Consider the following 14,505-nt stretch of genomic DNA (forward strand, 5'->3'; position numbering starts at 1 on the left):
TTGGAACATGAGCTCTGTCACCCACCGGCTGTGGGACTTTGAAGGAATCTCATAACAACTGAGTTTCTTGCCTTAGCTATGAAGAGGGAAACCGCCACCACCGCATAGCTTGTTCTAAATGCTTACATAAAAAAGAATTTGGCTGGGCATGGTGGCGCATGCCTGTGATCCCAGCAACTCAGCAGTCTGAGGCAGGAGGATCACAAGTTCAAGGCCAGCCTCAGGAACTTATCAAGACCCTGCCTCAAAATAAAAAGGGCTGGGGATATAGCTAAGTGGTAGAGCATCCCTGGGTTTAATCCCCAGTACCACACACACAAAATTTTTAATTACAAAAATTTTATATATAGCACAATATGCAAGCACTGATTATTTCCAATATCTTTTTTTTTGGCGGGGGTACTGAGATTGAACCTAGGGGTCTTCTACCATTGAGCTATATCTTCAACCCTTTTTTATGTTTTATTTGAAGACAGGGACTTTTTTTTTTTTTTTTTTTTTTTTTTTTTTCGTACCAGAGATTGAACCCAGGAGTGCTTAACCACTGAGCAATATCTCCAGCCTTTTTATTTTTTACTTTGAGACAGGGTCTCCTAAGTTGCTTAGAGTCTCACTAAGTTCTGAGGCTGGCTTTGAACTTTTGATCCTCCAAGCCACAAAGATTACAGGCATTCGCCACTGTGCCTAGCTAAGGCAGGATCTTATTTAAATTTATAATATTTCCTTAAAACTTTCTTTCTTTTTGTTTTTTTGTGATGCTGGAGATCAAACCCAGGGTCATGTGTAAGCTAAGCAAGCACTGTACCAAGGATTGATTTATTATATTTTCTTTCTCTCTTTTAATTTTCTTTTTGAGACAAGATCTTGCTAAGTTGCTCAGGCTGGCCTTGAACTTATGATTCTCCTGCCTCAGCCTCTCAAGTAGCTGGGATGACAGGTGTGCACCACCAGGCCCCACTGTTGCCAATATCTTAACCATTCCGTTGCCTTCAGCTATAACACCAAGCAAAAAATTAAGGTCAACAGAATGGCTGAGACTGAAGCAAGGGGAATTCAAGTTAAGCTTCAGGAAGAACTTCCTGAAGGCTAAGGACGCCCAACAAGAAGGTGGAGTGGTCCCCTCAGCATGGGACCCTGGTATGGGATGCAAGGCCAGGGAGGGGTCTCAGGTAGGCAGGGGCAGAGGTCACCACACCCACCTTAGAAGCAGGCTCCGGGCATTAGTATCATCAGCATCTGCTTCAAGCCCTTCGAATTTGTTGGTGAGTGTCAGGGACACTTCAAGCTTGCTCAGATCCATATGCCCATCTGCAGCTATGTTTTCCCCTGTGGTGGAATGAGAGGGACAGTGCACAGATGAAGTCACAGCAGAGGGATCCTCCACACACCCCTCTTCCAGGAACCCTTCCCATGCTGCCCCATGGTTCCACACCACACCCTCAACTCTGAGCACCCATGGAAGGACCTTGCATTGCCGGTCTCCCCACATCCTCAGCACCCTCAGCCTTGGGTGCTGGAGCAAGGGTTGGGACTGTGCCTTCCATAGCCTGCTGCTCCTGGCTCTCCCCCCAACCACTTCATTCTGTCCTTCTATCCTTGGAAGCATCTTTCTCTCACTCCTCAGCCCTGAAATTCCTCCTTATCAGAGAAAACTACTGAGACCTCCAAAAGGCCCTATCCCTCCATGTCTCTTGCACATGACTTAATTGGCCATTGATATGATGGTAGCGGGTCCCTCTGTGATCTGTCCACTCTCTCCATGTCAATCTGCAGGCCTGTATCCACCTTAGGACAGGGGGAGTGAGCGAGGAGGGAGAGCACCAATAGCTGCTGGCCACATGCCCCAGGCTGAGCAAACTTGCTCACATGCCCTGCCCAATGGCCCTGCCTGTCTCTCCCTTTGTAGGTCCCAGCTGCCAAGGAGGGCACGCACCAATGAGGTCAGGGATGGTGGGCAGCTCCCCAAGGTCCTCTAGGAGCTGGTGCAGGGGGTCCCGGTGATCAGGAGCAATCCAGTCCTGGTGCTCCAGCAGCAGCTGCGGGATGGAGGAAGGAAAGGAGCCGCAGGGACCAATAAGGCCTTCCTTCTGGGACCAGTCTGCCCCCATCATGGGCTTCCAAACCCCTCCCCACCCAGGCAGTGTCCTCTAAGTCATGGCCCCTCACCCTGTGCGTATTGACCAGCTCCCCCACTGTGATGTACACCATGGGTTTGGCCACAGCCACCATGTCCGAGTACTCATCCATCGCAAACCGCTCCTCTGGCTCTGGCACCTGGCAGGCTCTGCAGATGAACTTCCTATCCCCAGAGGGAGGGCAAGTGAGATGAGGAGGGCTGGCACCCTCATCATGTTCTGTCCCCTTCATTCCTTCCCTGACCCTCTCCAGTGATTGCTCAAACCAGTTCTGACTCTCCAGTCTCAGCTCCTGCCCCATTTCTGTCCTGCCTTACTTCTGTCCTAATGTCCCACACAAACCAACCTCCTCTAATAGTCCTCTCCTTTCCACTGAGGAGTCCTTCCACAGCCTGTCCCCCAGCCTGCTCACCATGCCTCACACCTCTGTGCCTTTCTTCCTCATGGATTCCAGGGGAAGAGGTGGGACATGAACCGTGAGAATGGAGGGAAAGGGTCGGAGAGAAGGGAGATGCCAGGACCCAAGACCTGAACTTGAGGTGTGTCTCCTCCAGATAGTCATTCAGGACCCGCAGGTGCCGGCTCTCCCCAGAGAAGGCCTTGCCAGCTGCGGCATGCTGCAGGAGCTGGGCTATGGCACCCAAGGCATGGCGCTGGGGGGCGGCCAGGGCACCGCCTGCTGCCAGAGCCACGATGTCAAAAGCGTCAGGAGCCACCACAGCGGGGTTCAGGAAGCGGTAGTACAGCAGGTTCCCCACCACCTGAGGGCAGAAGACACTTTCCCAGAAATGCCCAGAGGCTACCTTCACAGCTATGGCTCTATATTCCCAGCTCTCATAGCTGGAAAGGACCACCTGGGCCAACACACCCAGGTGGGCAATTTGCTCAAGGTCATGCATCAAATCTGAGCAGGAGCTGGGACTAGAACCCAGATCTCCCAAGAAGAAGCCCAAGGCTGTCCACTGTTAGCTATGCCCGGCCGCCTTTCTGCCTGCCAGGAGAACCCTTGCTGATGGACAAAGCTGGGTTCACAGGGCAGAGCATATTTTCCTCCTTAGATATTTACAGCATAGGGTTTTCTGTCCTTTTGTCCTTCTGGGGAACACAGTCACTGGCAGGGCTCAGGAGGTGGGGGAGGGGAGGAAACACTTGCCTTATAGACTTCACTCTCCGTGGCATCAGGGAACTTCTCTGCCAGGGCTGTCTTCAGAACTTTGGCCACATACCGCATCCCATACCTGGGGAAAAAGCAATAGGTCTGCTGTGGTTCTGCCCATCTCTCTATCTTAGGCACGACTGCCTGGCTGCTTCTGCTTTCCCAGCCTCACCAAAGTTAAACCCAAGCCCTGTCCCTCCGCTTCCACAGACAGGCCCCTGCTGCCATCCTCCAAACATCTCTGAGCCTTGTCCCTTCCTCCTGCCCTGTGTCAATATCAGAGTCAGGGTCTGGTCATCTACTAAAGCTCTCAAGGCTGCCTCCAACCTGGCTGGAGTCTCTTCTTTGAGACTCTAGTCTCCTTTGCAGAATACCCTAGGCCAGCATATCTCCTGCCTTTCCCCAGGTCCCGGGAGGGACCTTTAACCTACCCCTGGGGTATCAGACATTCATAACCACAACACTCCCAAGACAACCCCGGAGGCTCTGAGGCAGCCAATCTTGTCACCAATCTTAGCAGCGGCGAGAGGCCTGTCTAGGCTGGGACAGGGCCTGCCAAGGAGATCAGTGAGCTGGGAGTGGGAGCTCCAGTCCTGGCTGCTCAACAACCAGAGACGTTAGGCTCTTTCCTTCTCCTTTGTAGGTCTGTTCTCTGGTCTGGAAAGTGGGAATGATTACCCTTGCCCTTTCTGTCTCACAGGGTTTTTGTAAGGATCAAGTACAACATCTGTGAAAGTAACATGCAATGGTTCAGTGCTATTCAAGTGTGCTAGACTTTGTCATTATTATTATTATTTTTTGTGATACTGGGAATTGAACCCAGGGGTACTCTAACCCTGAGCTATGTAGCTTTGTCCCAGTCCTTTTTATTTTTTATTTTAAGGTAGGGTTTTGCTAAGTTGCCCAGGATAGCCATAACTTGCAATCCTGCCTCAGCTTTCCAAATTGTTGGGATTTCAGGGGCTCACCACTGCGCCTGGCCTAGACTTTGGTATTATATTTCTATAATGGACATGCTACCTACAAAGTCAATTAAATTCATTTAAAAACTATATCCACCTTCTAGGATGCCTGAGACTGAAATTTACAACTCACTCTGTACTTCCTTTTCTTAGGCCTAGGACAATGTTTTCTGTCTCTTAATTGTAAAGCCTTAATCAAGTTCTCCAGTTTGGGGGCTAGATTATGAACTCTGGGTCCCTCCTCAAACATCCCATTTTTCCCTAGGCAGCACCAGGAATGCTGGAGAAGGTGAGTGATGGATCTATATGATGCATACCGGGTCAACATTTTCATTCAGTTTCTTTCTTTCTTTCTTTCTTTTTTTTTTTTTTTTTGGTGGTACTGAGGATTGAATCCAGGAGCACACTTAATCACTGAACTACATCCCCAGCTGTTTTATTTTGAGACTGGGTCTCACTAACTTGCCCAGGCTGGCCTCAAATTTGTGATCCTCCTTTCTCAGCCTCCTAAGTGGCTAGGATACAGGGGTGCATTACTATGCCTAGTTGTTACTTTTCTTTCTTTCTTTACTTTTTTATTTTTACATTTTTTGGTACCAGGGATTGAATCCAGGGTCACTTAACCACTGAGCCACATCCCTGGCCCATTTTTTATATTTTATTTAGAGAAGCATCTTGCTGAGTTGCTTAGGGTCTTGCTAAATTGCTGATGCTGGCTTTGAACTTGTGATTCTCCTGCCTTAGCCTCTGAGCCACTGGGATTACAGGTGTGTGCCACCACACCCAGCTCTAGTCAGTTGCTTTTCAAAAAGCTTTTAATGACTAAATTTTAAGGGAAAGAACTGTAAGGTGCTTTACTATCTTGAAGTATTCCTTCTGTTTGACTTTGTAGATCAAAGAGTTCCATTTTGTCCCCATTTGCTCTCAGACAATAATGTCCCTGTCATCATTGCAGGTTCCCTGCTCTGGCTGCAGTGATATCCTAATAGGCCAGACCTGCCTGCTATATTCCACCCTAGCAGTAGCTTTAAGCACCCACCACATGGCTCCTAGCCTGCTCTGAGCACCTCTAGCCTCACTTCCCTTTCTGCCTTCCTTCCTTTGGGATTATCATCCAGTTCTGCTCTCCTCATGACAGCTGGGCCCTCTTGACATCTGGTGCCTAGCCCAGAGCATGGCTGTCATACTTACGGAATTTGGTCCACGGATGAAATGATGGCTACAAGAAACTTATCAGTCACGGCAAGGAGGTTGCGCAGGGAGATGTCCAGCCGTCTCTGGACTTCAGGGTGGCTCAAGGCCTGCTCGGGGGTGACGTCATAGGGGAGATGGCTGCGGGCAGAGAGAGAAGGTAAAGCTGGAGCCCCCTCCTGTTGCCTCTCTCCCCTAAACTCTCTTCCAACAACAGGGTTTCATACTGACTAAGGGTTGGGTGCCCTTAACTTAGCAAGTCAGTATTAAACTCAGGGCACTTTACCATTGAGCTACATCCCCGGCTCTTTTTACTTTTTATTGTGAGACAGGGTCTTGCTAAGTTGCTGAGGCTGGCCTTAAATTTGTGATCCTCCTGCCTCAGCCTCCCAAGTCACTAGAATTATAGGTGTGTGCCACTGAACCTGGCCCCATCAAAGTCTTAGGCACTTGGGACAATAGGGAAAGTTGGGGCCTTGAATTTCTCTCACTTAAAGCCTCCCATTCCATCCAGGGCAGCCATCAGGCTTGCCAGATCTCCTCAGTGGCTCCATTTCCCTAGCACCTAAGAACCTGAGTAATGCCCCCAATCTATAAGGATTACCTATGACTCCCATGATCTCATTTGCCTATATATCTGTAATCTGAGTATTCATCTATGTACCCCTATCAAGAAGTCTACATCCCAACTCCCAACAAATCTGGCCTATGGTGCGCAAGCCCTAACACAGCTATTAGGCTATTTGCATATTCACCTGTGCTCATTTGATGTTAAGCCCACCAGGTCTGGAGTCATTTACATCAGTTCCTTGTTAATGACCAGAGTGGGTCTGAAAGGCTACCTTATATACTCCTATAGGGGTGGTGTCATATTTGCATAAATCAGCATGCTCATTCAATTCCTATGTCACCCTCAAACACACCCAAGCTTCCCCAGTGAGGTTCGGGCTGAAGCTGATCAAAGAGAGCTCTCCCTCTGCCATCGCTTACCTGCGCTGCCCTGTCTGGGCCTCAGTCTGGTTGATCCAGCTCTTATAGATGTGGACAGGGTCTGTGTGAACACTAAGCACCTTGTCCTCCAGCACGTCCTGGATAACCTTGCCCAGGATCTCCCGCAGGGCGCTCTGTCCCCGCTCATTACGGTAGAATCTTACCACCAACCTCACCACTGTTGGGTTGCCTGTCACTATGTCCTGGGGCTGTTCCACCTTTGACCTGTGGGTCAAAAGATCAGTGCAGCTGGTCTCATGCTTCTGTGTAGAACAGTTGTTTTTCCTTTTAAGATTTTGGTTCTTTGAAGTCTGCTCTGGTGTCCCTGTCTTTTTTTTTTTTTTTTTTTTTTTTTTTTTGGTACTGGGGATTAAACCCAGGGGTACTTTACCACTGAGCTACATGAGTTACATTCCCAGCCCTTTTTATTTTTCATTTCCAGATAGGGTCTCGCTAAGTTACTGAGGCTGTCTCAAACTCGCAATCTTCCTACCTCAGCCTCCTGTGTCACTGGGGTTACAGGCATGCACCACCATGCCCAAATTGTGTCCTCATCATCTTAAGGAATGTCCTGCTATCTCTGTTTCAACCTTTCTGCTAATATGTCAGCCCATGTCCTCCCACTGGGCTATCCCAGAAATGTCTTAGTCTCTCCATGGAGGCAGAGAAGAATGGTCTTCTGTTACCAATCTACCCTACACCTCAACAAGTCATCACCTTGGTTTTTTTTTTTTTTGGGGTGGCAGGGGAGTCGCTACTGGGATTGAACCCAGGGGCTCTCAACCACTGAGCCACATCCCCAGCCCTTTTTTAGAGACAGGGTCTCCTTGAGTTGCTTGGGGCCTTGCTAAATTGTTGAGGCTGGCTTTGAACTTGTGATCCTCCTGCCTGTTTCCTGAGCCACTGGGATTACAGGTGTGTGCCACTGTGCCCAACTAAGCCATCACCTTGTGAGGGACTCCCAGGGGCATCTCAGCCCACCCTCTCCCCTCCTCTGCATCTGAAGAACCCACTCAATTTCCTCCTGCAGGGCGGTCTTGAACAGCTGGAGCAGCAGGTAGGCCTCCCGGCGGTTGGAGGCATAATTGTACAAACTGAAAATCACTGCCTCCATGAACCTGGTGGTTCTATTCTGTGGCATTTGAAAGATCAGCTTGGCCAGGTAGATGGGTTGAGTCTGCAAACAATCAGGGAGACAGGAAGGGCTGATAATGGAAACTCCTGGAGAAAGCAGTCACACCTTCTCAGGGAAATGGAAACATTCTAAACCGTGGAAGAGACAAGAATCACTTCCCCTGGGGATGGGGCATTAGGATTATGGGAAAGGACACCTTGCAAGGGGGAAAAGGCACAGAAAGGTCTTGGGCCCTCAGGGGATAGTAGAGACTTCTCCTTCCAAAGTCCTCTGCTCACCTGGAGCAGGTAGAAGAGGTGCTGGTAAGCTTCTAGTTTCTGCCGTTTCTCTTTGCTCAGCGACTTTAATCCCTTCTGCTTGTCCAGAACCATCATATCTGACAGCTGCTCCTTATTCTTCCTTGGTCAGCTCTATGCAGTGGGAGACCACTTCCTGCAGGCACAGGAGAGAGGCAATATAACCAGCCCAGGCCAGCACCAAGCATGGAACATATGGTCTAGAATCAGCGCCTGGAAGAGCCAGGGCTTTCTGCTGTTCAGGGAATAAACATGAGCCAGGAAAGATCAGCGGTTCTGGGGCGAGGGAGGGCCCCTCCCACTGCCCTGAGACTCCATCTGGCACCTCTGCTTTCACAGGAGTGAGTCCCCAAAGGGGACTGGGTTGCCAGGCTGGAGGCATTGTGTCTACTTGTGTTTTGTTATCCGCCACCCCCCCCCCGCCCCCCGGACTGGGGATTGAACCCAGGGACACTTTACCACTGAACTACATTTCCAGCCCTTATTTATTTATATTTGTTTACTTAAATTTTTTTGTTTAGTTGTAGTTGGACACAATACCTTTATTTTATTTATTATTTAAAAATATTTTTTTAGTTGTTGATGGACCTTTTTTATTTATTTATATGCAGTGCTGAGAATAGAACCCAATGCCTCACATATGGTAGGCAAGCACTCCACCACTGAGCTACAACCCAGTCCTATCTATCTATCTATCTATCTATCTATCTATCTATTTATTATTTTTTGGCACCAGGGATTGAACCCAGGGGCTCTCAACCACCAAGCCACATCCTCAACCCTTTTTATGTTTTATTTAGAGACAGGGCCCCAATAAGTTGCTTAGGGCCTCACTAAGTTGCTGAGGATGGCTTGGAACTTGAGAACCTCCTGCCTCAGCCTCCTGAGCCTCTGGGATTATAGATGTGCACCACCTCGCCTGGTTCCCTTTTTTGCCCAGGCTGGCCTCAAACTTAGTGGCTCCTGCCACAGCTTCCCGAGTGGTTGGGATTACAAGTGTGTGCCACTATGCCCTGCTTGCTATTATTTCTTATTAGATTACTATACAAATTTGAGGGTGATATCACAATATCACTACCATCTTCTCACTGTGTGTTTGTATGTCATTTATAATTTAAGGAGCTTCCATATCTACCTCTACATTTGGCCTGGGGGCGGGGCTGGTAAACACTAATTATTTCAGTTTCCTAAATAAGGAACAGGTTTAGAGGTTAAAGGAAACCCCACAGCTCTATCACTAGCAGTCAGCAGAGCCAGGCATTCCAATTCTGCCTCCTGGTTCTTTCTACCATATTGCCCATATCCCCAGCCAACAGCTCACTGAAAGGTCAGAAGGCCACTGGAATAAGGACCCAAGCTAGGTGATTTACACATTTAAAATCCACACATTTTAAAAAGATTTCAAGGGCGGGGGATATTGCTCAATTGGTAGAGTGCTTGCTTTGCATGCATAAGGCCCTGGGTTCAATCCCCAGCACCGCAAAAAAAAGATTTCATTAGCAACCAGAGAATGAATGGCCAACATGACCTCTCAGAGGCAGCTGGATTTGGTGGTGGTGGGTTTGGCCTGTAGGCCCCTCACCTGCAGGGTGATCCGGTTCTTCACCAGCAGGCCAATCTTGATGTCCATGAGGTTGAGGTCCTGCTCCAGCTGCTGATTGGAGCGAATCTTCCGGACCACCTCTTCCTGGAGCTTCAGTAGCTCGGCCTCAGCTGAGAAGTCCTGCTGGCTTTGGTTCAGGAGGTGGGCAAACCTGCGCACCACACTGAGGGGAGGGTGGGCTGCGTGCACTGTCAGGAAGGGAAGAGCCATCAGATTAGGCCTCTTCCAGCCCTCTACTCCAGAATTTGCCCACCCTCAGGCCCCTCTGTTGACCACTGCTTGAGGCCAATAGGTCCTCAACCTCAGACCTGCTCTAACTGGACCTTCTTATAACCTCCCAGCCAGGCCTGTCCCCGCGCTCCTTGTCTTATAATCGGGGTTGAAATGGAGCTGTTCTTCTGCCCCTGATGTGCCCCCTACTCTCTAGGTGACCTGCCGTACCAGACCCAGAGCCCAGCTCCCTCTGGGTTTCCTTGGAGGCCTCCCTGCTCCTCTCTGTCCACTCCGCTGTCCTACTGGGTCAGCTTGCTTCTCCTCTCACCATCAGCCTCCTCTCAGCCCTGCCAGCTTGGCACAATGCTCTTGTCAGGAGTGTCCATGCATGGCGGGGGAGCCCAGGGCGATGGGGTGGTCGACAGGTTTCATAATATGGGGAGGTCAGAGAAAGATAATGATTTGGTATTTGAGAGAAAAGAAGGAAAGGAGGAGCAAAAGAAGAGGAAGAAGTAGCAGCAGCCTCTGAGCCATCAAAACCAACACATATAATATTCACTATAGGATGGACGCTGTGCTAAGTGTTTTTTGGGTATTTTTAGGAGGGACACTCAGGGGCACTTAACCACTGAGCTACATCCCCAGCCCTTTATATTTTATTAGAGGCAGGGTCTCACCGAGTTGCTTAGGGTCTCGCTTAGTTGCTAAGGCTGGTTTTGAACTTGTGATTCTCCTGCCTCAGCCTCCCAATTACAGGCATGTACCACCATGCCTGGCTGTTCTAAGTGTTTTAAAATAATTCTGTAAGGTCCAGACACTATAACTATCCATCTTAGTGATGACCCTATGAGATGGGTACCATAATCTCCAACTTTGTAAAGAGGTTGGGAAACTTGCCTGGGTCACACAATGAGTAAGTGACAGAGCTCTGGGGAGAGTCTGGGGGGCTGATGAAGTTAGGAAACAGGACTGGGAAGAACAAGTTTTTCTAGAAAAATCATGAGCTGAAAAGATAAAGGACGGTCTTACATTAGTGCAACAGCAAGAGAGAAGATAAAAAGGGTCAGGCTGGGGAGAGGTGGGAAGGGGAGGAACTTGGCTGCCCTGAAAGATGCCCTGAGGTCCTTGGCTGGAGAAGGGGAAGGACGGGGGAAGAACTGAGGAGTGAAGTAGGTGACTGGGGATCAGTACATTTAACCTGAAGCCCAAGAGTACAGTAACCTCCAGCCCAGAAAGGAAGGGGGCTTCAGGAACCCAGGGGCTAGAGGCAAACATGGAGATGGACACTAGTCAATTCCACAGAAAAGAAAGGGACCCTCAACCAGGTGCGGTGGCGCACGCCTGTAATCCCAGTGGGAGGCTGAGGCAGGAGGATCGCAAGTTCGAAGCCAGCCTCAGCAATGGCAAGGTGCTAAGCAACTCAGTGAGACCCTGTCTCTAAATAAAATACAAAATAGGGCTGAGGATGTGGCTCGGTGGTTGAATGGCCCTGAGTTCAATCCCCGGTTCCCACCCCTCCCCACCACCCCCCAAAAAAGTTGGAAAGTGTTATTTAAAACAAGTGTTTCTTAAAGGAATCACTAAATCAAGAATACTTAATTCAGCTGCCTCAGATTTAAATAAAAGTAACATTTACCCTTACAAAAAAAGAAAAGAAAAAAAGAAAGGGACCCTCAAGGTTAGGTTTCTGGATTTGAGGGACAGGAGCCAAGAGCAGCCTAGAAGGGAGTTCTTGTTAAATAAGGGACAGGAAGATGGCGCCCCCTCCAGTGCTTTTCAAGTTCCCCTGCATGGTAGAAACACTGCCTGCCCTGCCAAGGCCTTGTGTGTGCTGGACCACAAAGGTGAGGTGGTGCAAGAGTCAGGGGCCAGCAGACAAGGGGACAAAGTTGGAGAAGGTTGGAACCCTAGGGAGAGGAGAAAGATCTTTTGTCTTTTTGGTCTTCTGAAGCAAAGGTAGATAAGCCGGGTGCAGAGAACTGGTGAGAGGCCCTTTGCCTGTGACAGGCTATCTGTTACTATGTCACCACCCCTGCTCCACACTCCAGCACAGGCAATTTGTGAATGCCTGTCCCTTACCTACTGTGCATCCCCAAGAGGGACCACCTAGACCTTTCTGGTTCTGGGGATCCTGTCTCCTCATCAGATGGGGAAAGGGTAGGCTAGGCAGCTCACCTAACATCCTGTAGTCATCCCGGGCTTTCCTGGCTCGGAAAAATGCCTGGATCTTCACAACGGAGTCAACCTGCCATGAACACAGATGGCAACAAGGTGGCTGGCTGTCCTTGCTCTGGTCTCATGGGCAAAGGTTGGACATAGGGCCAGGGGAGTAGAGTGACACTCACATTCTTCTGGAAGTAGCGCAGGCGCCTCAGGTACTGCCTTCGAGCTGCACACATCCGGGCCCAGGCCTGGATCTGGGAGGAGACACTGACTCAGAGCTCAAGGCTGGGGACCCACCCACAGACCCAGGCCAATTCGGCCAACTCCAGCAGTCATAAGGTTGCTGTTCTCAGAGGGGCCCTTAAAATATAGAAACCCACCAAAATCACTATAGCTACCTTGATTATGGCATCCAGGTTTGCTTTAAAGTACTGCAACTGTTCCAGGTAAATTTTGCGCTGTCTATAACCCCGCCAATGAGCCTGCAGAGCAGGAGAGAAAAAAAGGTAACCATAGCAGGTCTCCTTTGGCTCAAGAGACCTGCAGGAATAGCCTTGTCCTAGGGTTCGCAGAGAAGGTGGGAGAAAGTGAGGAGGGGAAACTGGTCCTGTTCTCAAAGAACTTCCAACTTTATGGGGAAGACTGAATGGCTACATGTAGCCAACCATGTCCCCTGTCACACTCCCTGGCCTGAGAGAACAGACACAGATACACAGACACCACCCCCCCCCAAATTAACACCCCCTCATGGAAACTCAACTGTAAGAAACAGGCCTAAGAGATATTAATAGAGCATACACCTACTCACCAACTTCACCCAAGCATATACCATATCCCCCCAAAATACACTCAAGACACCCATATGCAGGCCTCCCACACCCTATCACACACTCCACCTCCCTCACATGCACAGAAAGTGGGTAGAGCATTCTGGAGCAGCATGCGGCTGCGGATGGGAAGAGTGTACAGGCAGAGCCATGTGCCCAGCTCCACCAGGGGCCACCTGGGCAGCAGGTTCCTATTGTTCGGATAAGTCACACTTTTCTCTATAATGACACCATCCAGCAATTGACCCCAGCGCTCAGCAAATCTTCCTGTCAAGGTTTCTGAATAGCTGTCATTCTGTTGGCTTCTCCAAGGGCTGGTCTGCTGCAAAGGGTCCACCTGACCAACTCCTCCCTAAATCATGCCCCGTCTCTTCTCTCAAATGCAAACCTCACAGCTCCTCTGTTTCAGTCTTTCTGAGGAGCTCTTCCCTTTCACCCTAGGCTTGTGTGAGATTAATCTTTCTAAAGTAACCCCTTGGGCAGTACTTCGGACAGAAGTTCTCGACCCTCTGGCCCACACTCCCTATCTGACTTTCTACTGGTCTTCTACCATCTTGCAGATGCCAGCCTCATCAGACAATTGACTTTGTTTTAAACATGCCTTATGATGTTCTGGCCTTAAACCTTTTGTTTGTGTCCACCCTTATCCCCAGCTCTACCTCCACTCACTGAAATCCTTCCCATGTAGGGCCACTGCCAAGCGTTTCCCAGTGTGCAAGCCCTGGGTGGTCCTCTATTACTGATACTGCTGTGGTTGGGTAGGATTTAAGAGCATCCCTTCACCCAGTTGTCTTCCCAGCCTGCCAAAAGCCACTTCTGGCTAGGTTTCTCCTTCAGGCTTACACAGACCCTCTGTTAAGCTAGGATATAAAAGAGGCACTTGGCCCATACACCAGCTGTCCACACTGGAGCCTAGAGGCCAGGAAACTGATGCCTGCCCTCTGTACTCCTTTCCCTCCCACTTCAGCTACTGCTTGATGTACCCACTAGAAAGCACTGTAGGGAACGGCAAAGGGGTCTTCTCACCTTTTTTTTTTTTTTTTGGTACTAAAAATTGAACTCAGGGTACTTAACCATGGAGCTACACCCCCAACCCCTTTTTATTTTTTATTTGAGACAGGGTCTTGCTAAGTTGCTGAGGCTCATCTTGAACTTGCAATCCTCCTGCCTTAGCCTCCTGAGTCATTGGGATTATAGGTGTGTGCCACCGCAACTGGCATTTTTTTTTTTTTTTTTTAATTTGGAGACGGTATCTCACTAAATTGCCAAGGCTGGCCTCGAACTTGCGATCTTTCTGCTTCAGTCTCCCAAGTTGCTGGGATTGCAGGTGTGAGCCACCATACTTGGCATCAAAGGGGTTTTCTCTCTGCTCAGCCCCTATCCAGCTTCCACAAAGCTCTTCCTTAAAAATATGCCTCCTGGCTGGGGCAAAACTCAGTAGCAGAGAACTTGCTTCTCATATGCCAGGACCCTTGGATTCCCAGTATCACAAAACAACCAACAATATACAAAAAAACAATAGCCTCCTAATCTGGATTAGTCAGAATTTGGAACCCTGGTTGGGGTTCCAGCTGGATAGGAAGTTTCAGGAAAGATTAAAAGTCTCAGCATGCCCAGTCAGCCTCATTTTCGAGGCTGGAGGGCAGGTAGCCTGAGGGTCCCAGCTACCTCTCTGACCCAGGAACCACACATTTCTAGAATGAGTGACAGATGTCCCCCCACACACTGCCACACACACAAACACACAAACACCATCTCCTCTCCCACTGTGGTGTGGTTTTTCATCTCCTTAGTATGAAATTCCAGTCTAGGCTCAGGAGGGGAGTCCCCATGA

General features: G+C 49.4%; 1 protein-coding gene across 1 annotated transcript in view; it reads right to left on the bottom strand.

The window, feature by feature from the left end:
* IQGAP3 (IQ motif containing GTPase activating protein 3) overlaps positions 1-14,505 on the bottom strand; it is a 42,847-nt gene that overhangs the window by 6,519 nt on the left and 21,823 nt on the right. The window contains 14 exon segments of the mRNA XM_079105026.1: positions 1,200-1,326; positions 1,934-2,036; positions 2,167-2,299; positions 2,664-2,896; positions 3,289-3,373; positions 5,445-5,585; positions 6,435-6,659; positions 7,448-7,611; positions 7,848-7,967; positions 7,969-8,001; positions 9,448-9,656; positions 11,857-11,926; positions 12,027-12,098; positions 12,243-12,326. Coding sequence (XP_078961152.1) covers positions 1,200-1,326; positions 1,934-2,036; positions 2,167-2,299; positions 2,664-2,896; positions 3,289-3,373; positions 5,445-5,585; positions 6,435-6,659; positions 7,448-7,611; positions 7,848-7,967; positions 7,969-8,001; positions 9,448-9,656; positions 11,857-11,926; positions 12,027-12,098; positions 12,243-12,326 — 1,799 coding nt within the window.

Source organism: Sciurus vulgaris (assembly GCF_902686455.1).
Source record: "Sciurus vulgaris genome assembly, chromosome: 1".
In the NCBI taxonomy this organism is placed as follows: Eukaryota; Metazoa; Chordata; class Mammalia; order Rodentia; family Sciuridae; genus Sciurus; species Sciurus vulgaris.